The sequence below is a fragment of the Charadrius vociferus genome, unplaced genomic scaffold, assembly GCF_000708025.1.
Source record: "Charadrius vociferus isolate BGI_N301 unplaced genomic scaffold, ASM70802v2 scaffold218, whole genome shotgun sequence".
Lineage (NCBI taxonomy): Eukaryota > Metazoa > Chordata > Aves > Charadriiformes > Charadriidae > Charadrius > Charadrius vociferus.
Window position 1 is genome coordinate 887,222 of NW_009650084.1, and position 22,384 is coordinate 909,605.

Sequence of the window (22,384 nt, forward strand, 5' to 3'; positions counted from 1 at the left end):
ATTCACATTGTAACATTTGCTTATTTGCTAAGCATGCATATAGAATTAAGTAAAAGAGCCGGGAAGGGGTCAAAAGACCCAGAAAAGCAGCATGTTCGGTATTTTGCTCCTCTCACCTTTCTACCGTTGTTTGATTGTCCAGCTGATCTTGATTCAGTTTGTATTCAGGATTCTCAGTAACTGGTTTTGTAATACTTCCAAGGATATCATCTCCCTGTTCTACTGCTAACCTGATATCCTCCTACAAAACAAAACAAAAACCCCACATGCTGTAGTTGTGTGTTGTTGTATGGGTTTTTTTTTAAGCAGACTTCATAAAGCACCAAACTAGAAAAAGGATTTTTTTAATAGCAATAGAGCAAGCGTAGTTTGATTAAAAGCAGTGTTTGACAACAAACATAGACAGTTAAATGTCAGCTTTTTCTGCCTTTACCAACTTAAAACCCCACTGTAACTGAGTTGAATTTTCATGATACATTGACTGCCTTCTAGTGTCTCCTTAGGCTACAAATATCTCAAAAGTTTTAGATGTATAGCTTTGAAACTCCCAAACAGTTTTCATTTAAGCTGATTTGAAAGAACATTAGTTCATTGTTCAAAGTCTCGTATATTTTCATATGGCTGCAAATACAATAAAATTTCTTGTTGCAAACAAAACTACAAATTAAACACACCACTACTTCCAAAGAAATTTGTTTCCACATACAAATCATTATGCATTTGTACATAAGTAAACTTAGCCTCAAGAAATGTCACTTTTGAATGCAAAAAGGATTTTTAACATCAAACCAAGCAAAAGAAGTTCAATAAGATTTAAATGTTTTCCATTATTATTGTCTATTAACATCTTCCAGATTTTTTATTAGCATTATCAGCTATAAATTAAAAACACAGCTTAACTAGAAGACAGCACCTTTACAAAAATTACATACCTTCATTTTGTCCTTCTTTTCTGTGTGTGTTGCAAGAAGGGAGCTAGTTGATTGCACATCATTTGGTAGTTCTGTTTCAGCCAGCTCAGTCCCAAAGGACTGAAGAATCTGAGCTGTTTGCTTAACCTTTTGGGCAAAACCTTCTATAGCCTTTTAGGAATAAAAACCATTAATGATGTTTCATGCTCACCACATGCATATGTACAAACAGACACATACACACAAAATATAACTCACAAAACAAACCCGAGCAGATGAATTACGAGACTGAAAAATGGTCAAAGTATAATTTTGCAAGCAACAGATACCGTCACCATTAATTCCTTAATTGTATGTTTTTCCTAGGCTCGTATCAGGTATATCTTCCTCATATTTTTATAATCTGGAGTTACTCTACAACTTGAGCTTTTTCTTTCTCGTAGCAAAAGCAATAAACTTCAACACAATAATACACTGTAGTTCCTTTGCTCCAAGTGTTCAGAAAACCACTCCCAAATTATTACTCATATTTTTTTTCTCTAAGATGACTAAGTACCGTTGGGAACATCTTCTCACTCCCAGCAAGTCAACTTGCATCACTTGGAATCTGTCTTATAAATGACAGGGTATAAAACAGAAGGGTTTGTTAAGCTGAGAAGTTAAAACAAAAACTTAAGACTTACAGTGCGACGGGACAGCCATCTGTTATGGCAGTAATCCAGGGTGCCACCAAGATCTTCTGTTAATTGTGTTTTATCAATATAACCCTGCAGTTCTGATACAGAGCCCAGCATTATGATCTGCAGCAGCAATAAAAAAAAGTAAATGCAAACAGTAGTGAGAAGTCCCTTATTAAGGATTCTAAACTCTATCCTTCGGCCTCTGATAGAGAAACTTCAGTTTAATACAGAAGCAAGCGATGGAACTATTTCCTTTGGGTATAGAATAAATAAACTTAACAGTTGTTTCAGTTGAAGATGATGTAAAAGCGTGATGCATGAGCACCACGCTTAACAGTGCATATTAAAATAAAGCTTATGAATTATACAACATAAATGACTGCATCAAGGTTTTTTATCAAGATAAAGCACATATGGTTTATCAATATATTTTCTAAGAGGAACCTTTAAGTCAAGATTCAAGAACCACCTTTAAGCATGGGGTTTTTTTGTTGGGTTTGGGTTGTTTTTTTGTTTTATTAGGTCCTTGCTGGCTAGATTAAGTACTTTAATAGATCCCTGGTGATAAAGTGAAAACAAAGGATTACTTACAGGTACTTTCATTTTAAACTCATCTTTGTTGAACTTGAAAGCGATGTCCGAGAGAGCTCGATGAAAAAATCCTGTTGGGCGCAGAACGAGGACTAGTTGCAGGTTTCCTGGGAAAGATGCCTGCAAAACAAGTTTAGTCTACTATTTTCTGTGTCTCAGCTCCAGAAAATATTTCTGAACAAGCAGAAGCTCCTGTTAAAACCACAAACTAACTGTATCAAAGGCCTCCCATTACGGGGCGACCAATTATAAACCCAGCAAGACTTGCAGAGAGCTTCATTCAAAGAGACATTTACTCATCTTTGGGAATAGCATCTATTCTCCTGGAATTGAATTTTTCAGGACTGGCTTGTACTGCTCTTCAGCTAAGATTACATCCTAGCCAGCGAGGCTAATGAACAAACAGCGGTGGCTCAGCACTTTTTCAACAGCAGTACTTGCGTGATTACCTTATCTTCTGTTGAACAGAGGGGTGCCAAGAGAAACCTCCATTATTGTCTGAACACCTAACAACACATTTCTAGTTGGTGCATATATTACCTTGCCAGTTGTCTACACAAACAGTTGCCACTGAGACTGAATTTCTCAGGCAGTATCTTAGAAATAAACTTTAATTTTGCAGAGGAAAATAAAAATCAAACACAGTAATTCTCAGCTGCGGTTTTTCCTCATCATCTTCCAACTAGTAGTCTGATGGATCTTCCCAGTTCTACAAGTGATAGTGGGAAAACAGAAGAGAGGAGAAGAAAAGCAAAGAAATAGCATTACATTACTAAAAATCAACCTCAGCTGAGGCTGAGGCAGAGGGTTGAGAGGGTTGCATACTTGGCATTTGGCCATTCTTGAAATCATGTAAGTCTTCTCCCCCTGTTCAGTATTTCCACTGTAGGGAGGCAGCAAAGCTCACTAAAGAAATTATCATTATAATGATTAAGTATGCAATTTTCTTCATTATACTGTTAGAAATTATGTCACATTTCTAGCAAATTGAATTACCACCCAAAAAAGCTAACCAAACCCCAAACAGTGACTGAAGAAGCCGTTATGCTATGCTCTGTTTCCACGCCTTGTGAAACTATTAATATCTGGAAGGTTGGAGAGTTGTTTAATACTCATTTTAAGGTTTCCAAGGGCTCCAGGTATTTAGCATTGGAAATTACATACTTTTTAAAAGAGAAAAGCAGCTAAAAACTTCTCTGGAAGACTTCATGGATTCATTGTGGTTCCCCAGATATTCAGTGTACAACTGAGAACTCCAATTGATTGAGGAACCTTAAAAGACTTGAGCTTCACAGTCTGTCTCCGCTTCAGTGACATCCAAATTTTCTAGAAAGCACGGTGGTTCAGTCCTAAAGGGTCTGCCCAAGGGCTGGGAACAAAATCCAGGTAACTCCGAGTGCCCACACTAGGCTCCTCACCCTTGCACTGTAAACAGTCTTTCTATGTGTATTAAAAGGAGTAAATGCACAGTTATGAAACAGAGGAAAAACTTTTTACAGAAAAGTCAGAAGAAAAAATTATTTTTAACCATCTTTTCCCGAAGTATTCAGCCACAAATTTAAGAATATTATTTAACTCATACTAAGAAATATTGCAAGAATAGACAAAAAGATTTTTTAAAATTAAATCTCCTGAATAATATTTTTAGAATGACAGCTATGTAATGTGCCTGTAGGAGCAGTGTGTGGACTCTGACAGAGCTGTCAAACGTGAAAAATTATCTTCCAAAATGTGAAGTTTGTTTAATGGCAATACCAATGTTTCAGATGAAAAAGCTTCCAGAAGAAATATCTTTTAGATAACACACTTTGGAAAAAATAGAGTCTTCATGTGAGATATCCACCCCAGTACATGACATCCAGACACACTGTCTTTGACAGGGCATATGTGTTACCCATTTAGCCTTACCCAGAATACAGGGAAATGCCTGTCCTGTTAGCTTCAAGTTGAGTAGATACATTAGAAATACACAATGGCATAAAAAGATGAAGCATGAAAGACACCGACTGGTTAAAGTAAATTTTAAGTTACATGTATAAGCGATAAATCTCTTCATTCTAACTATAAATTCTCAGGTTTACACTTTGTGACTGTAGTCTAGATTTTTACTCCAGAGTTTTGGAGAAAACGTCCTGAGAGAGACCTGTGATTCTGGTGAACAACAAGTTAAACACGAGTCAGCAGTGTGCCACTGCAACAACCAAGGCAAATTGGATCCCAGCCTACATCCACTGGGGCATGACTAGCAGAAATAGAGATGTGAGCATCCCACTCTACTCAGCACTTGTCCAGCTACACCTGGAATACTGTGTCCTGTTCCGGTCCCCACAATTCAAGAAAAATGTGGGCAGACTGGAGGGGGTCCAAAGGAGGGCCACAAAGATGATCAGTGGGCTGGAGAACCTGCCCTATGAGGACAGGCTGAAGAAGTTACATCTCTTCACCAAGGAGAAGAGAAGGCTCAGGGAGGACCTCATCACAGTATTCCAGCCGCCACTTACAAGGGTGGCTACAAAGAGGACAGGGGTTCTCTCTTCACAAGGAGCCACGTAGAGAAGACAAAGGGCAATGGGTACAAGTTGCACCAGGAGAGGTTTAACTTCAATATAAGAAAGAAATCATTTTACAGTGAGAACAACCTTTCACTGGAACAACCTCCCCAGGGCTGGGGTTGGGTCCTTATTGCTGGAGGTTTTCAAGATGCAAAGGGTGCTAGATAGTCTCACCGAGTCTCCCTTTACTCATGAAAGGTTGGGCCAGATGGTCATTTGAGGTCCTTCCCAACCCTCACAGGGAGGTGATTGTCCCATTCTATGCTGCACTGGTGTGGCCCCACCTCCAGCACTGTGTGCAGTTTTGGGTACCTCAATATAAGAAGGACATCAAACTATTAAGAGTGTGTCCAGAGGAGGATGATCAAGATCATGAAAGGCCTCAAAGGCAAGACTTATGAGGACTGGCTGAGGTCACTTGGTTTGTTCAGCTTGGAGAAGAGAAGGCTGAGGGGTGACCTCATTGCAGTCTACAACTTTGCCAAGGGGGGCAGCCGAGAAGGAAATGCTGATCTCCTCTCTCTGGTGACCAGCAATAGGACACAAAGAAATGGAACAAAGCTGCGTCAGGGGAAGTTCAGATTGTACTTTAGGAAAAGACTCTTCACAGAGGGAGTGGGAGGGGTCACTGGAACAGGCTCCCCAGGGAAGTGGTGATGGCATCAAACCTGTCAGAGTTCAAGGAGCATCTGGATGATGCTCTTAGCTATATGGTTTAGTTTTAGGTAGTCCTGCTAGGAGCAGGGAGTTGGACTCAATGGTTCTTATGGGTCCCTTCCAACTCAAGAGATTCCATGACTCTATGAACCCAGGCTGTTATTCTATGATATTTAGACTATTACTGAAGCAAACAGTAGTAGCCAAATGCAATGCAATAGGAAATTTCCATAAACTGTATCTCTTATGAGAAACAGAGTTTAATTGCATGACCAAATTAAGTAGGGTCTCTCATTATTGTTCAATTCAAAGAGAGCTAGAGAAAACACGTTACAGTGTTTCTGCATCTCAGTGTGTCTACCCAAAACCATGCTATTGAAATCACTAGTCTTGTGCCATCTAGACTAATTCCCATTCAAGACTTCCCAGAAGTTTTCTCAGCCTCTCAACTCAAACTCTGGATTATCCTGTCTACAACACTCTTGTTGTCTCCACTAGACTGTGTCCTATGCTTCTTCATTTTTTCTGTTGGTCACCCCAGCCCCCCAAAAACCCACAAAAAAAACCCTGTCTCAAAAAATGATGCCTCCTCTGCTTGTGGAGGAGTCAAATCTGCAAATTGACATTTGTGAAACAACAACAAAAAAAGGGAGGATCACTACAGTAAACAATGCTGGACCAGTGCCAGCTATTCCAGTTTCTCTGAGTTTATATCTTCACTGCCCAAATATTACTATTTTCCAAACTTTTTTTTTTCTTTCTAAAGCCCTGGTGACTTGCAGAGACAATGATATGATGCAAGAGACACTCCTTAGATGCTTTTGAACTTTATCAACCTGTCAACTTCACCCTGAACAAGAGAGAACACACACACACACACAAAAAATCTCTGTTCCAGTCCATCAGCATATTTGTTTGAAGCCATTATATGCTAAGCAGGCAGAGCAAACAACGACTTCTCAACAATGCTGTGCCAATTGTTAAGCACAAAAATAAATATTTCTGTATGCTTAGTAGCATCATAAAATAAAGTGCCTCCAAGGACTGTTTTAGTGAAGTCACTGAACATCATTGTGACTTGAAGAAGGGTTTGTGTGTTTGAAACCTGTTTTTTTCCAAAAGTGTCTTTCTTTAATAGATTAACTAATATTGACTGCTTCCCCCAACATCTTGTCTCAAATATTGCACTTCAACTCATTTAATACCTATGCAAAAGAGACCAGCAGAGAAAAAACACTGTCCTATTTTCGGCATCCTCTATGAAAATTAGGGTAGCCCCTATTCTGTTGTAGCCCAACCCATATATTCCTTCACCTCACTTGCATCAGCTCTGGCACTTATTTGATGCTTCATGACACTCCTGGGATTAGTTTTCTATCCGCTTATCTCCTTCACTTCCCTATCCAGTCAGGCCAGGGCCGATTCCAAAGATACAGAAAGAGATGTAGATGTGCATGTAGTTATCAGCTTTGAAACAAATCTGATGAAACCAGGAATTTATACACAGCACAGCCCTTAAATCAAAGCTTTCCAATACACTGAGATCTTTGCTGCCCTATGAGTACCCCAAACCTGGAACAGGGAAGAACTTTCGCTGGCTGGTCAAAACAGGAGCTACCTTAAATCCTCTGATAAATCAGTTAATAAATATTCAGGAACAAGTTGACCTGCCTGCTTTCAGGCCTCCGCTTCTCAGGGATGTGGAGCTTTCCACTGCATGCTCCAGGCTTCTGGAAAGAGGGAATCTTAGAGAGATTGAACCTGGGTGGGTTTTGGGCAAAATGTATAATTAAACTAGTTGCATATAATCTTAATTATCACTTTCCTTCACAGAATATTAATAACAGAGAGGCACCAGTACTGACTCTAAAGTTAGGCAGCTGTTAATAGGGAGAGGTAAGGGTAGGCAAGCCATCTCATGAATGAAGATAACATGATGCTGAATGGCTGGAAGGGAACACAAAAGCGGAGCAGGAAACAACCCCTGCCTGATGCTCTGTAAGGCGTACCTTACTTGCAGGGAAGGAAGAGTAGCATTTTCCCAAAGACAGGTACTGAGACTCTTCCTGTCTTTGGTTTCCACTGTGTAACATGGTCTCGCTATGTTGGTGCCAGCAGGGAACTATTTAAGTCACTCAGCAATTTTATCTGCCCCAGTCAGGCAGAGCAGCAATGCCACACGCTCCCACCTGACAGCAATTGTAAACATATGTGCTATAGGCTATCAGGCAGATAGAATTTTCAAATGAGGACTAAGTCTCATTAAATTGCACACTTTAGAATAGTCACAATATTCACTGAGATAGGATGCAGTGCTGCCAGGCTGCTGCTCCCCGAAGAGGCAGCGCAGGAGCAGTGCGATGGCTGGGGTCTACAACCAGAAGCCAGTCGCTACAGCTTTCAGCAGTGAATACTTAAAGGTAAGCTTTTGGCAAGAAAACCAATACTTTTGAGTTTTCTTATCTCACGTTTCCTCCTAGGGCTTATTTAGTATACAAAGGAATTATGTAGATAGATATGTATACATTTTAGACTGAGATGCACTTAAAATACAGGTGCAGTCTGCCGTTCAATCCCACAGAGCAATTCACTCAGCTGCTCTGGTGCTCAGACGTCTTTTATACTCCTACACAGCAAAGGAAAGCTCTTCTGATAAACAGTGAACATACAATCCCTTTTCTTCTGCTTCCCAAGTAAACAGCCAGCTTTCAGAAATATCTGAACCACGCGAGCCATCAAAGAGCTAACGCTTAGCTCAGTTTTAGTAGTTCTGTCTTAAAATACTTGGAACAATGCTAGTTTTCATTTTGTGAAGAGCTTCAATATAACCACATTACCAAACTCTGTGATGGTGTTTTCCCTTCTGCAGCTACTAGTATGCCGTAAGCCACAGGGCACTTCTTTCCAAAATACTTCGGTATATAAAGGAGCTAATAACTACTTTTTTTTTTTTTTTTTTTTGCAAGACTGTTTATTCCTGGCTAGAATTAAGTCTCTTACACAGGCTTCTTGTCAAGAAAGAATCTTGAATTAAATCAATTCATAAGAGGAGCAGTTTGAAAAACATTGAGCTGTTTTGCATTAGATCTGGGTTTAATGCTTGTAATGTTATGATCCTGTTTTCACAGTTTAAGTGATTCGCTTCTCTCTTTTCATGTATTAAAAAAACATGTAATAAAAAGGAAAAATGTCTGACACTGCAAAAGTGCCTGCACATGTAATATTCTCAAAACATTCAAAGCAATAAGACAAGACCGTACAGCATCTCAAAATAACCTTTTCAGCTTATCATTTACTAAAATAATTCATAATCATAGCTATGAAATTAATACAAATATGGTTCATCATACTGTCAAAAGTTCTTGGTCTTGTTTTGAATCCAAGCAAAAATGAGAAACGTGACTACAGGCTGAAAAAAGAGCAGTTTTTTCAAACTTAATCCATACAAATTGTTAACTGTCGCTACAGTTTTCAGGACATGATGCAAAGAGCTAGCTAGAAACTGGGCTAGCAGGAAATGCCTATCCATAACATAAAACAGTGCCTTTCGGGGAGCATCAGTTACTAAATGCATCTTTTCTCCATCAACAACTCACTAAGAAACTCAACGTCTCTCTACAAACAAGGTCAGAGAACTCAAGGTCGGATTACTGTAGTTCACTGTTTCTCACCTTGGATGTAAAACCAATGATAAGACTCCAGATGGCACAAAAACGGGACTGCCTGGCTCCTGCAAGGTTTAGGCTGGTATTAGCACTCCAGTCTCTCCATTGGCTTTTGGTCTTCTCCTGCTAGCTAGTGGTCTTGGCCCTACTCTTCAAAGCAATTAATGAGCGAAGTCTCAGTGAAGACTGCTTTTTGGTTTATGACGAGCTAAGGAAAACAGTGTTCTGGACAATGCAGTGCAAAATAGAAGGCATGAAACCTGCATGCAACACGTCCTTAGTCAAAGGCGGCAAATCAGGAAGCAAACTTCTCCAGGAGGCTGGATAAAACCCAACTCTTGTCACACTTAGAAAGGGCTGAAAACTTTTGTGACTGGATAAAACTTTCTCACTGTCACCTGAGGGACCTCCATACCAACTGCTTCCTCAAGAGCAGTTGCCCACACGTATGTTATTCACTAAGCACCAAGTTTCAGGAAGTTTATTTTCTCTGGACTTTCAACATGAGGCTGATGGATGGCTGTGGTGGAACTTTTCATGATGTTGAGTGCGGTTTTTTGTTTGTCTAAAAGGCTGAGTTCACACTTCAACCTTTCCCTCAAGATGGAGGAAGACAATGACAGGACAACAGAGACAAAGACAATGTACTGACATAGGTTTTTTTTTTTTGTTTGTTTGTTGTTTTTTTTTTTTTTTTTAAGGAAAACACACTGGAACAATGAACAGAGCAGTGTGAAATCCCAGAATACATTGGTTAGTAATGAGCCTTGCTCCTACAAGTGTGAGTTGAATATTGCTTGTTTAGGTATGATAACACAAGGAGAGACAACAAAAAAAAAGAAAAAAGAGGAAAAAACAAAGAGTAACTTTTGACTGCCTAGAAAGGAAAAGGGGATCAATTTGTCAGGTGTTTGTCATTCACCTGACTTCAGTTGGGACAACATTGAGCCGTTTTATCAAGCTATATGACTGCTCCTTCTTGCATCCTCTTCCATGAGCCTACCCACTTGCCCAGCCACAGGAGCTAAAAGGTTCAGCAAGGTCTTGTGTGTCTCTGTATACCATGTTTAACTGAAAACAGGATATTATAACACAAATTTAGAATAATCTCAGCAGCTGACAGGGCAAAAAACTTAAGAATTTTTGTATCTTGAAGCAACAACATAATAAGAGTGAACAATTTGCAACTGCTAACTTTGATATTTTTCTTGCAATACCGTTCAGTTTTCTATGGCCCCTCTAGGAACACGACAATTTAGTGCCAAGACTTCACACTTAACAACATAAAGCTTGGCTTTTGGTGTCTCTACCAGAACTCCACCTCTCAGCCTGGCTATCCCAGTAGGCTAAATTCTTCTTGGAGACTCAACAGTAGGGAGGAATTCTGTCCCACTTACAGCCATCTAAAAGCTAAGCTTTCGATATTGTCAATGGTATCTTTAGGTTATCCATCCCACCTATCTCAGATAGGATGAGTCACCCTCCAAACGCATGCTGTTCTTGACAGCACTGGGCTAATAACTTCACTTTAGCTAAATCAAGGGAAAAAAACAAAAAAATCATCTTGTTTGCAGTGTCTCTTAAGCCACAGCATCTGCAGTCTTGCACTGGCTAAGGAGAGCGTCCTGAGCTGCCTCGCTATTGCAACTTTGTCAAGAAGAGTATAACAATAGCAAAGCCTGCATGCCTCAGTATGTGCTTGTCACAATCTCTCTGCATGTCCCAGGAAAAGATGGGCCATTTTTCAGCTCAGTGCCTCTGGCTTTGGTTTCAGTTCTGCTGTCGCTGCATCTCCTTCAGCAGCAGACATCCTTGGTGAACGGTGCGGCTGCTGCCCTTCAACTATGTCTGCAAAAATAGGTTTACCTCATCTTCACAGTCTTGACTCTCTATAGCTACCCTAAATTATCAGCATGAAATAAAGATTCAGCTCCTCATTGCTCATTTTCTGTCCCTAACAAAGAAGGAAAAATGAAGCCTATAATTTTTTCATCATATAGATTTTCCACATTAATTTCAGCCTGAAACAAAAATTCTTTCTTCATTAGTTTTGTTTCAAAAATACTGCTAATACCTACTAGTACAAACCAAACATTCGTGTGTGAAGAGTCTCGAGAATAACAAAAAATTAAAAAAAAAATACACATTAGTATGAGTTTCTGGTTAACAGCTCCTCAGTGCTTACAAATATAGTTCCTACAGTTGTCGGGATATTACTGATGGGCAGATGCTGCAGCCAGGATATTCCTGTTGGGCAGTGCTCCAGCCGCAGCACTCCGCGCTGGCGTCTCTGATTTCACAAAACAAAAGGGTAAAACCCCTTGGGGTGATTAGAGAAAAACTGGGAAAAATAGCCAGGAAGACACTGCAGGACCTAGTACAAATGAACCACCAGCCAAAACTCTTTTTACAAATAAGGCGAGACTCATATCCTCACACAAAGCAATAAGCTTAAGCAATCAAAACTGCTGGAGATACCAGGCTTTCAGACATAAGGTTCAATCCAGACAGCCCAAGTGACACTCAGATGCTAGATCACCATCAAAAGACAACTCTGACAGGAAAACCAAATTGGAAGTTGAGCCTCTAGTTACGCTTGAGCCATTTAAAAATCTTTGTCCATCAGTAGGACCTACAGAAATCCTCATGACTTTGGCACAAGATACATATTGTTTGTGTCTCGCTTTGTTTTTTTAATGAACAGACAACAGAAATGTATTTAGAGTTCATTTATGGCAAATATTATAGTAAACAAATAGTGGACAACAGCAAACAATTTTTCACTATATCTTTTTTTGGAATAGAAAGATAAAATTTTCGAGTGTTCAAGGATGACGTGACTACTGCTGAAGCCCAAGAGGAGGACCGCCACATACATTGACGGATGCAATACAAAGCCAAAGCCGAGCAAGTTCAATGAAAGAAACAAATATAAAAAAAGATCATGCCTCTAACAGATTGGACTTCAGCTGGGAAGCACGATTTCTTTTTTAAATAAACCTCACAGAAGAATGAGAAAAGAATGAAAAAAGAAAACTAACCCACCATCAACGGTTGCAACCCACAGAGCTCACTGCACTTAACACTTTTCTCCAGGCAAAGCCCTTCGGCACCAACACCATCTCTACAATGATGGATCCCACATCACGGGGAATAGATACTCAGATTCTCTATATGGTGCTCCTAGGCAAAATAAGGCACTCTGGAGGAATGTTACCATAAATATTAATATTATGGCTATAAACAACATGTCTGTAGTTGCCCCCCACCTCCTACCACCTCAACTACGTAAATAACAGGAGTGTTGTATGTTGAATAGTTAACTGTCTTTAAATAAAAATCAGTGTTGAATTTTGAAAGAGATTCAAAAACCCCAGAGGTATAGTTCTTTTTCTTTAATCAGCCCAATTTGTGCTGCTCTCGGTTTCCATTAATGGAATCTGTTCAACAATGCATCTCAAAATTTCAAAGTGAGCTGCAAAAAGCAAGGTTTGCTATATTTTTGTATGTTTTTAACATTTTAACATTCCTAAACATTCTTATTGTGGAAAAAGTTGTATTTTGGGAATATTATATCATTATATATTCATTCACAATAAGTCTCATAATAGGAGCGATACATTACCTTTAAATGAATCTTTTAATTTACAATAAACAAACAGTGCTTTGGTCAAAATAGGGCTACACAAAAATGACTTTTACTGTCTTCATTTCACTTTTATTTTAAAGAGCTTAATATTTTCAGCCATGAAAAATTAAAGATGATGCTTACAGCTCTGTTTTTCAGCACTTACTGAAAAGATTATAAACACTAACAATTCAAGCAAGGATAACAAGGAAAAAAAACAACAAAAAGTAAACAAACAGTATGGTAAGCACATGATAAACCTGAACCCGTCATTTCCTACTTGTGTAAGAAAAAAAGAAAAAAGCCTTTAATAAGTTTAGTTTTCAGATTTAAAAAATATTAATTAAAAAGGAGACTGAAAGTAACCATATGTGCTGTCAATTCATCATAGCAGATATGTAAGATTTTCTTGCTTACAAGCAACCTTTGTTTTAATTCAAACACCACAAGATCAACTTTTACACCTTAACTCCTTTCACACGTGGCAAACTAAATCATGACCCTCATCCTCAACCTTTCCTAAAAAGGAAGCTCACTTGAGATGCACAGGCTGCCCATGGAAATATTAGTTGCCACTTGGGAGAGCTGCATGCTACACACACGGTCTCCAAGTGCCTTCTCAGGCTGATGTCCTGACCTGCAAACTGCATTGAAAGCACGTCATCGACACATGATGCTCAGTCCCAGTCAGCTGAGATACAAAAGCACTACCGGATACTTTTTGTGTCATATGTGTCATGTATCACCTAATATTTTGTTGAAGAAATAAAATCATTGCTGCTTTTCTACTCATAAGAGGAAGGTTCAACATGGAAAATCTTTCTAAGGAGTTAATTTAAAACAGTACTCACTGCTATCCGCAGTATGGAAGCTTTCACAGAGGTCCATTTGTCCTGTCTGCGATCTATGACAAGTATAAATCCAATTCCAGCATCTCGTAAACTAAGTTTGGAGGAGGAAAGAAGAAAAGAAGAGAAAGTTTAATTAAAAATACAAATGAAATTCCTCTGGTTCTCTCATGCAAAAAAGCAGTTTAAAATTAGTTAAAAAAAAAAAAAAAGTTGCTTGACCTTTTTGTGCAGAATCTTCTTCATCTAAACATCTTAGATAAAGATATACTATGCTATACACCATTGGAAAGATGCAGCAGTCCCAAATACGTTCCACAGAGCTTCAAACTATATTCAAATCATGAATTCTTCTTTTTCATGAAAGAGTTTTTACATTTCTTTTACAGAGATCACTTCAGATGAAAATAAACCCTTTTGATTCTCCATCATTTTGGTGCTATATAGTCCCTCCTTCATGATGTTTTCAGTACAATTTCAGGATCAAAACAAAGTTGGTTTCCTTTTACATCTGCTTTTAACCTTCTGTTTGAATTGTCTTCCTCCTCACTGATATTTAAAACTCCGTAAAAATGCAGGTTGTTAAGATCATTCCACAATACTGCTCTGCGCATCTGAAATTCTCATATGCCTCCAGGTTGCAAACTTGTTCCCCGGTGCATTTTCACATCCACCGAAACAAAAAATCCCTACGGCATTTAAACCCTTCAAGTCATAGATGAGAAAAATGAGATCAGACGCACTTCTCCGGAATGGAAACATCTGTGAGAGAAATCCCGCTCAAATCCTTGCGTACGGGTGACCTTTCTTTTTCGCCTGTGCTCAGCTGCATGTGCTACCGAATCCCAATCAAGGGATCTGCTCCTGTTTTGTAATTCCCCATCTAAGCCAATTGTGCAATGCCAGCAGCAGCCCTTGCCAGCCAATCGCAATCAAAATGGAAACGACAGGCAAATACAAGGCAGACGGAGTCGGATTTGTTTTTTTCTCCTATATTTGGTCATTTTTAATATGTGTGCTATATTTTTAGTCCGGATAATAATATGGTGCAAGGCCTACTGTCTGCACTGTGTGACATTTAGAAATACTGTGCATTGATTTGTTATCATCATACCTTAAAAGACAACATAAAAATCAACACAACAGGATGTCTGGATCCCTTATTCGAGATTGCTGAATCATGAAAACACCCGCTTTGCTTTATAAGATTATGTTGGTAGCATAATAACAAGAGGATGTTGAGGAAGATTAAGAATGCAGGTACCCAGATGTGTCATCTTAAGCTATTCTTCAAAATTACAAATTTAAACATGACTCATAGTCTATCCCTTCTCTTTTACAAACTGTAATATCTTTCAAATTTACAGACTAAATATTTAGGGGGAAACATGAATAATAATAAGAAATGCGAAGGAACACTTGCTTTCTTTTAAAAGCAGCTAAGCAGTCATTTTAACATAGACGAATATTAGAAACAACCCCTCACTGCCCACATTCAGCGCACGTTATTTAACTCTTGCCTCTGGGTCAGAACAACACTGATAAACAACATCTGTACTTGCCTTGTAAGCCTGAACAACCCTTGCAGACAAACAAGGCTTTATATTAGCAATATGCTTCCCACTACAGCAAATTTCCATGATTTACTAGTTTCCCCTCTTCCTTCTCTCTCTTTATTTGAAAAGCAAGAGGAGGAGAGGTCCAGACTGATTTTAGCATCTTCCTGTTCCCCATTTAAAGTTCCAACCATTTTATCCTGTAGTCATTGAGCAAAATAAAACGCTAATAGCAACCATGTTCCACAATAATCAGGTAGCAAAACAAACTCTTTGGGTGACACTGCCCAATGTGGATGAAAGGAGTCAAAAAGATTATTAGAAACTGTTCCCACAACAGTTCATGTCGGTTTTGAAGAGTTTCAAGACTCTTAAAGAGCTATTTCCTGTGCTCAGTACAAGTCCCCAAGAGTCCTGAAATTTCTGCGTACTTCCTCAGGAGAAGCGTAATCTCAGACCCCACAGAGTACCTAAATGCAACACCTGTATCATATTTCAAGAAAGTATTGACATTTCTGCATTACAGGAATAAAATTAAAGCATCTGACAGAGTGTCAATCAGATTTCTCTCCAGGAGCACAGGGAAAGACAGGCTCAACTGGAATCCCAGAGAAGATCTACATGGCAGCTCCACACAGTTAGTCACCTGCCTCAATACCTGGCGATAAGCAGAACTTAATATTCTCCTAGAAAAGAGACAAGTCTTGTTTAAGTTGAAGAGTTGACAAAGGAAAGCATGTCCCTATGATAGCCCAAAAGATGTCTTTAGCCAGCCTTCTTTTTCCACTGGATCAAATTGATCCAATTCAATTTTTTCAAATTGATCAAATCAAATTTTGGGGGTTGGACTAGATGATCTCCAAAGGTCCCTTCCAACCCTAACCATTCTGTGAATTCTGTGATGGACCAAATATATTGGGTAGTTGCATGATTCAGAATGTGGCCCCCTTCCAGGCTCAGACATAAAAGTCAGGATTCTGCAATGCTGGCTAGAAGAGACCCAAGGGCAAAGTCTTGAGCACCTGACTTCAAACAGTTAACACTCCGTTAACACAGGTTGCTTAAATAAATTTCAATGCTTTATTCTGAGATCACAGTGAGAGAACTATTTGTTATCTTGACAACAGTGTCTTGTTGCAAAGGGCTGGCTATTGAGTCTGGGATCCAGCCCCAGCAATAGGCAGGAAGCAACAAACGAAATTAAGACATTGTGTACAACAAAGCTGAGAACATTATGAAGACAACAAAGTCACGTATTCAAGAAAAGTAAATATTGGAAACAGGTCTGTTTGCCAGCGCACCCTTGCTCTACTGACCTCTCCTTGCTGCCACACACACCTGCGGACATAGTTACAAGAGAGTTTGCAAGACCCCCCTCTCTTTTAGGCTATAGGAAGAATGGTGCTGTGAGTGCCAGCTGCTCCCCTTTCCCTCAGCCATATTTATTACATTCTATCCAAATACGGATTTCCTCTTCCCCCGATTACATTCTATCCAAATACGGATTTCCTCTCCCCCTGACCCCCCATTTGCTTGAGATTAAAGCATTTTGGCTTCTGCTCTGTGTCTCAGCAGAATCATGCTCTGATGGACACGGCCCGTCCGCCTCATCAAGCTTTACCCTATGCCTTGCTCCAGTTGCATCGTACTCATCAGCTTAGCCCAGGTCTTCTCAGGCCTCTGCATCACTCTCCAATAAACCTCTCACCACCACCCACATTTGTCTCTCCCATTCATCCCTTCAACCCTTGTCATTCCTTGCTGCCTTGTCACAAGAACAGCGAAAAAAAATCTTGGAGGGTTTTTTTATTTATTATTATTTTATTTTATACTGCCAAGACAAATGACCAAATCGGTTCTCACCCCTTCCTGAATATCACGGTCCCCTCATCTTCCAGCCTAAGCCTCCCTTACCCTACGTCCCACTCAATCTTTCAGTATCTTTCCTCAGGTGGACACTTCCCTTGGCAGTGGTCCTGCCTGGTGAGCGAGGCAGCTCGCGGGCACTGCCTGCCTGTTGACAGGCGGCACTCACATCCCACGAGACAGTCTTCCTGCTCTCAGCCCTGGCAGCAGACCTGGCTCTTGGGCAGCTCATTCTGCAGTGGAGAAACTCCTGCTCAGCCCCAGGATGAAGAAGGACATTTGTGACAACAGACTCAAGCAGCTGCTGAGCATCAGTGAGCTGGGATCAAGGCAGATTTTTCTCAAGGTATTTCCTTGACAAAAAGGCCATCATTCTTCTAAGTGTTAAGTCTGACTCCTTGACCAAAGGATGGAGACACTTGAGCTTCTTAAACAAAAGGCTGTTCCAATGTTTGAAAAGCACAGTGGGTTCATTCCCACTTCTTGGGGAACAACTCAGCTATTTTGGCCAAACTTTAAACCAAAAACTCAGATGAGACCTCACAAATAGAAAGAATTGTAAGTGACTGGAAACCAATCCTTACAGTGAGAAACAGCAGACAACCTTAGCAGAAGCACTTGCCTACTAAGCCTTCTTGACATTTCCCTTACAACCTCGGTTTTCTTTAATATGTTAACTTGTATCCGGTGTACTTTCTGAAACATAATTTATATAAGCTTGTAATTCAAATTTAGTATTTCCTTCCTTTGTTTCCCTCCTAACACACACACACACAAAAATCACGAGAACATCAGAAGATGTTCTTCTGTTTATTCACCAACACAAAGAACAGAACATTTTTAGAAAGCCAGAGAAACCATCCCTGCTCTGCAGGAAATATGTCCAGCAAACTCCCAAAGGCCGGTCAGAAAGGTAGAAAGCAGGGGAAGAAGAGCAGAGGCCACAGAGGACAGGAGAAACGCAGCAGAAGGTAGAATTTCTGCTCGGTCCCCTCCCTCCATCTTGGGGAGCCAGTGTTACACCATTCGGAGCAGGTGAGAGGGCCCAACAAGCACTGATTTCTCCACATAGAGGGTTGAGGAGGAACTGAATTTTCCACTTAGTGATTCCTCAGCTTTAGATTATGGGGACATCTCCCTCTCATTTGCAAGACTTATGAGCTCATGCACCTGGGGGAAAGGGTGGGAAAGCTTATAGTACATAGGACTGCACAAAGAAACTTCCCTCTGGGGTGTGTGGAAGCAATTACATAGTCATCATCTGAAAGATCCTTGCTTTTCTCCAAGGTATGGGTGGTGACAACTGCTACACAAATAAGTTCCTATTGCTTCTACACTGCTGTATGAAAACTGCTTGTATACATTGCTCTCTACTACAAACAAAACAAAGCAAATCTTCGGGTTCAGCACAGAGACTCGGTAATATCAAATTTTTATATGTTTGAAATTCTGTGCAGCATTTTAGGGTAAATAATTCCAGTTTAATAAAAGTGAATTTCAGTCTTAAAACCTTATTATTAAACAGTTGGCTTATATTACACTCAGGATTGTTCCATACCTTGACTACCTCTGCCTATACTGACTAGAAATTCTTGTTCTCAACGGATGACCAGCTATTTTGATAGTAGAATTTCAGTAATATTTGGTGAAGAACTACTGCACTGAGCAGACCACCAAGGTAACGTCTGCAGCAATCTGCATTATAGGCCGCTAAAACTGTCTTTAGGTCCCTGGTAACACCCATTCTTAAAGTTTACTCACCCTCTGTAGCTCATCACTGACCATCAGTGATACGCACACACTTCTTGAAGAGATGCAGGGCCTCAGGCTGCTCACAAATCCTGATCTTTTTTGGCATGCAACACATAGGCCTATGTAGGAAGGATCATGGAATTGGCCCATCCACCCATCATTGGCCATACTAATGTACCACAAAAGGACAAACATACAAGACACGGTGTCAGGTCTATCTTAGGAATGGTATTGCCCATCCTGTCAATACAGCAATTAGGTTTATGCTCGGGCATGCCACAAGGGTTGTGTGGACCAGCTCTTTAAAAAAAAAAATAAAAAAAAATTAAAAATTAAGTCTCGAAGGTAGAATTGTATCCCATGCAGAAAAAGACAACCTGAAGCTCAAACAGGTTGAGCAGATACAATGAAATAGTCCAGTAGCCTGAGCACAGGGGCTGCGAACACTTTGGACACCAAGCATTCCCATCATGCCCCCAGTGATAAAAACGCTTCCAGCAGCTATCAGCCTTTGAAGTCGGAAGTCATCCTGTATTCAGCCATCAGCAAACAAGCTAGGGTAATCAAGAACAGCATTCTCTGTTACTTTGCTTAGGAACAGGCTATTGGAAATGAGACACTAACTAGTGAGGTTATTGTTTCCCTCATGTTTGCATCCAACATTTTCAGAGACATTTCAGCTGATCGAACCTGAGCTACTTCAAAGACCATTTCTCCATCTCTCCTGCTACTGCTAGGAATGAGTTCTTGGGGGGCGAGGGGGAGACAAGAACTCTTTCTGAACCATATGTGTTTCACACATTAAAAAAAAAATAAAACTACTAATGGCCTGGCAATGAATGAAAGCAGAGAAGAGTCACCTCCTTAGTGGCCTTTATATGCTCTAGGACATGGCCAGATAATATAGTGAAGAACATTGGATTAATGGTATTAACAAATCAACATAGAAATCTCCAGTACAGCAACTATGAAAGAAAATAATTCAGCTAAGCCCTCTGGTGACATTTCACATTACCAATTTTATGCTGGTTTCCCAGCAAGTGAAAGGGCAGGAACAATTCACCTGGCGTAGCCTTGTCCCACATCTCCCCTCCTCTCCTTGCGTCCCTAATGTAAGATAACCAAGACTTCTCCTATTTGATCACTAGGTAAGTCCTAGAGGATGCAGTTTTTCCTAGAGCAGAACTGAATGGTTTATGAACTTGACAAAGAAAAAAAAAGTTAAAGTTCAATTGTAACATTAAACAAAATCTAGTACCCATGCACTAAACACTAATTAGACTACAGCAGTTTCATTTTCTTACAATTCTTGATTGCTTGTTATCATAAAGCCTACTTTGTTTCAAACCTGGTCAACTTATACACTTAATTCCCAAACAAATCCACCAGCTGGGTATTTTAAAAAAGAAACCAAAAAACTTTATTTGGCATGGTTCCCTCATTTTAAAAGGTGTTCTACTTAATAATTCTTAGAATATTTTTGCACTTGATTGTTCTTTAAATATTTTGATCTTATGAGAGCTTCTTTCTCATTATTCAAAGTGAGACTAAGATTAAAGACTTCTTAACGATGGAAAACAGTCTTTAAGAAGAAAGCAGCCTTGTGCTTTCTTGAGCAAATGATGGAAAAAAGAGGATATATCACACTCCTGAAGCTCCAGTTTGAAAGCTTCAGATATCGCAGTGTTTTATGGCACATAGTACCTAACCTCACTGTAGATAGTGCCTGATTAAATCAATTTAGAGATAGCAGGAACTGAAAAAGAACTGTAAACCAGACATTATTTGAGCTCTACACTGGACAATGAACTTTCTAGTTTCAATTGGTAAGTGCGCCTGCAGTTTTTAACACAGTATCTAAGCTGAATACTGCTTTGTAACGCTGCTGCTATTTCAGATCGTACTTATGTGGTTTTTAAAAACCTGCACTTAAATTAGTACTTAAAAGGATTCAACTGAAGAACAGTCTGGCAAATAAAAATGTTGTAATCCTTTATAACAGTAATGTTACAAACTATATTTCCAAATTTGCAATGTAAATGCACAAATCATAAAGTGATTACACACCTAAGACAAGTTGGAAGTGTTCTGAAAGCTGGACAGTAATACCTTCCCACTAACTACACTTGCTTTAAATTAGCAAACTTTAAAATTATATTTCCTATTTTTATGACAGAAAATTTGAGTTTTGCATTGGTATTGAGATATCAGTGACAAAAACCCAAACTGCCAAGAAAATTAATAGAACAAATACATATTCCCAAACGACCGCTGTATATACAATTGTATGATCCTATCATGACATTTAATTGGTTAGACAGAAAATAGCAGTTTGGAGCCAAGTTCTGCCACAGATCACAGAAAAACAGAATGGCAGAGGTTAGAAGGGACCTCTGTAAATCATCTAGTCCAACCCCCCTGCCAGAGCAGGGTCACCTATAGCAGGTTGCACAGTATGGCATCCAGGCGGGTTTTGAATGTCTCCAGAGTTGGAGACTCCACAACCTCTCTGGGCAGCCTGTTCCAGTGCTCTGCCACCCTCAAACTAAAGAAGTTCCTTGTCACATTTAGATGGAACTTCCTATGTTCAAGTTTCTGCCCGTTACCTCTTGTTCTGTCACTGGGCACCACTGGAAAAAGACTGGTCCCATCCTCCTGGTACTCTCCCTTTAAGTATTTATAAGGATTGATAAGATCCCCCTCAGTCTTCTCTTCTCCAGACTAAAAAGACCCAAGTCCCTCAGCCTTTCCTCATAAGAAAGATGCTCCAATCGCCTAATCATCTTTGTAGCCCTTTGCTGGACCCTCTCCAACAGTTCCCTGTCCTTCTTGAACCGGGGAGTCTTGAACTGGACACAGTCCTCCAGATGGGGCCTCACCAGGGCAGAGTAGAGGGGGAGGATGACCTCCCTCGACCTACTGGCCACACTCTTCTTGGTGCACGCCAGGATGCCATTGGCCTTCTTGGCCGCCAGGGCACATTGCTGGCTCATGGTCATCCTGTTGTCCACCAGGACTCCCAGGTCCTTTTCCACAGAGCTGTGCTCCAGGAGGTCAGCCCCCAACCTGTACTGATGCATGGGGTTATTCCTCCCCAGATGCAGTACCCTACACCATATGGCAGCACGGCCTTCCAGTGTGTCAGCCACCCCCACCAGGTTTGTGTCATCACCAAACTTGCTGATGGTACACTCTATCCCTTCATCCAGATAATTGATGAATATATTGAACAGGACTGGACCCAGTACTGACCCCTGGGGAACACCACTCGTTACTGACTTCCAACTAGACTCTGTACTGCTAATCACAACCCTCTGAGCTCTGTCAGCCAGTTTTCAATCCACCCCATTGTCCATTGATCTAACCCGCACTTCCTAAGCTTGCCCATGAGGATGATGTGGGAGACAGTGTCAAAAGCCCTGCTGAAGTCAAGGTAGACCACATCCACTGCCCTCCCCTCATCTATCTGTCCAGTCACACCATCATAGAAGGCTATCAGATTAGTCAGACGTGACTTCCCCTTGATGAATCCATGTTGACTACCTCTGATAACCCTCTTTTCCTCCAGATTCTTTGAGATGATGCCCAGAACAAGCTGTTCCATCACCTTTCCAGGGATGGAGTTGAGGCTGGCTGGCCTGTAGTTTCCCAGGTCTTCCTTCTTGCCCTGTTTGAAGA

At 40.2% G+C, this 22,384-nt stretch overlaps 1 protein-coding gene across 1 annotated transcript in view; it reads right to left on the reverse strand.

Annotated features, from left to right (window-relative positions):
* Nucleotides 1–22,384, reverse strand: part of MCF2L (MCF.2 cell line derived transforming sequence-like) — a 91,534-nt gene that overhangs the window by 25,336 nt on the left and 43,814 nt on the right. Inside the window, exons 4-8 of the mRNA XM_009892133.1 lie at nt 13,536–13,626; nt 2,183–2,302; nt 1,595–1,711; nt 933–1,082; nt 117–241 (exon numbers count right to left, since the gene is read on the reverse strand). Of these exons, the coding sequence (XP_009890435.1) occupies nt 117–241; nt 933–1,082; nt 1,595–1,711; nt 2,183–2,302; nt 13,536–13,626 (603 nt within the window). The remainder of the gene's footprint in view (nt 1–116; nt 242–932; nt 1,083–1,594; nt 1,712–2,182; nt 2,303–13,535; nt 13,627–22,384) is intronic.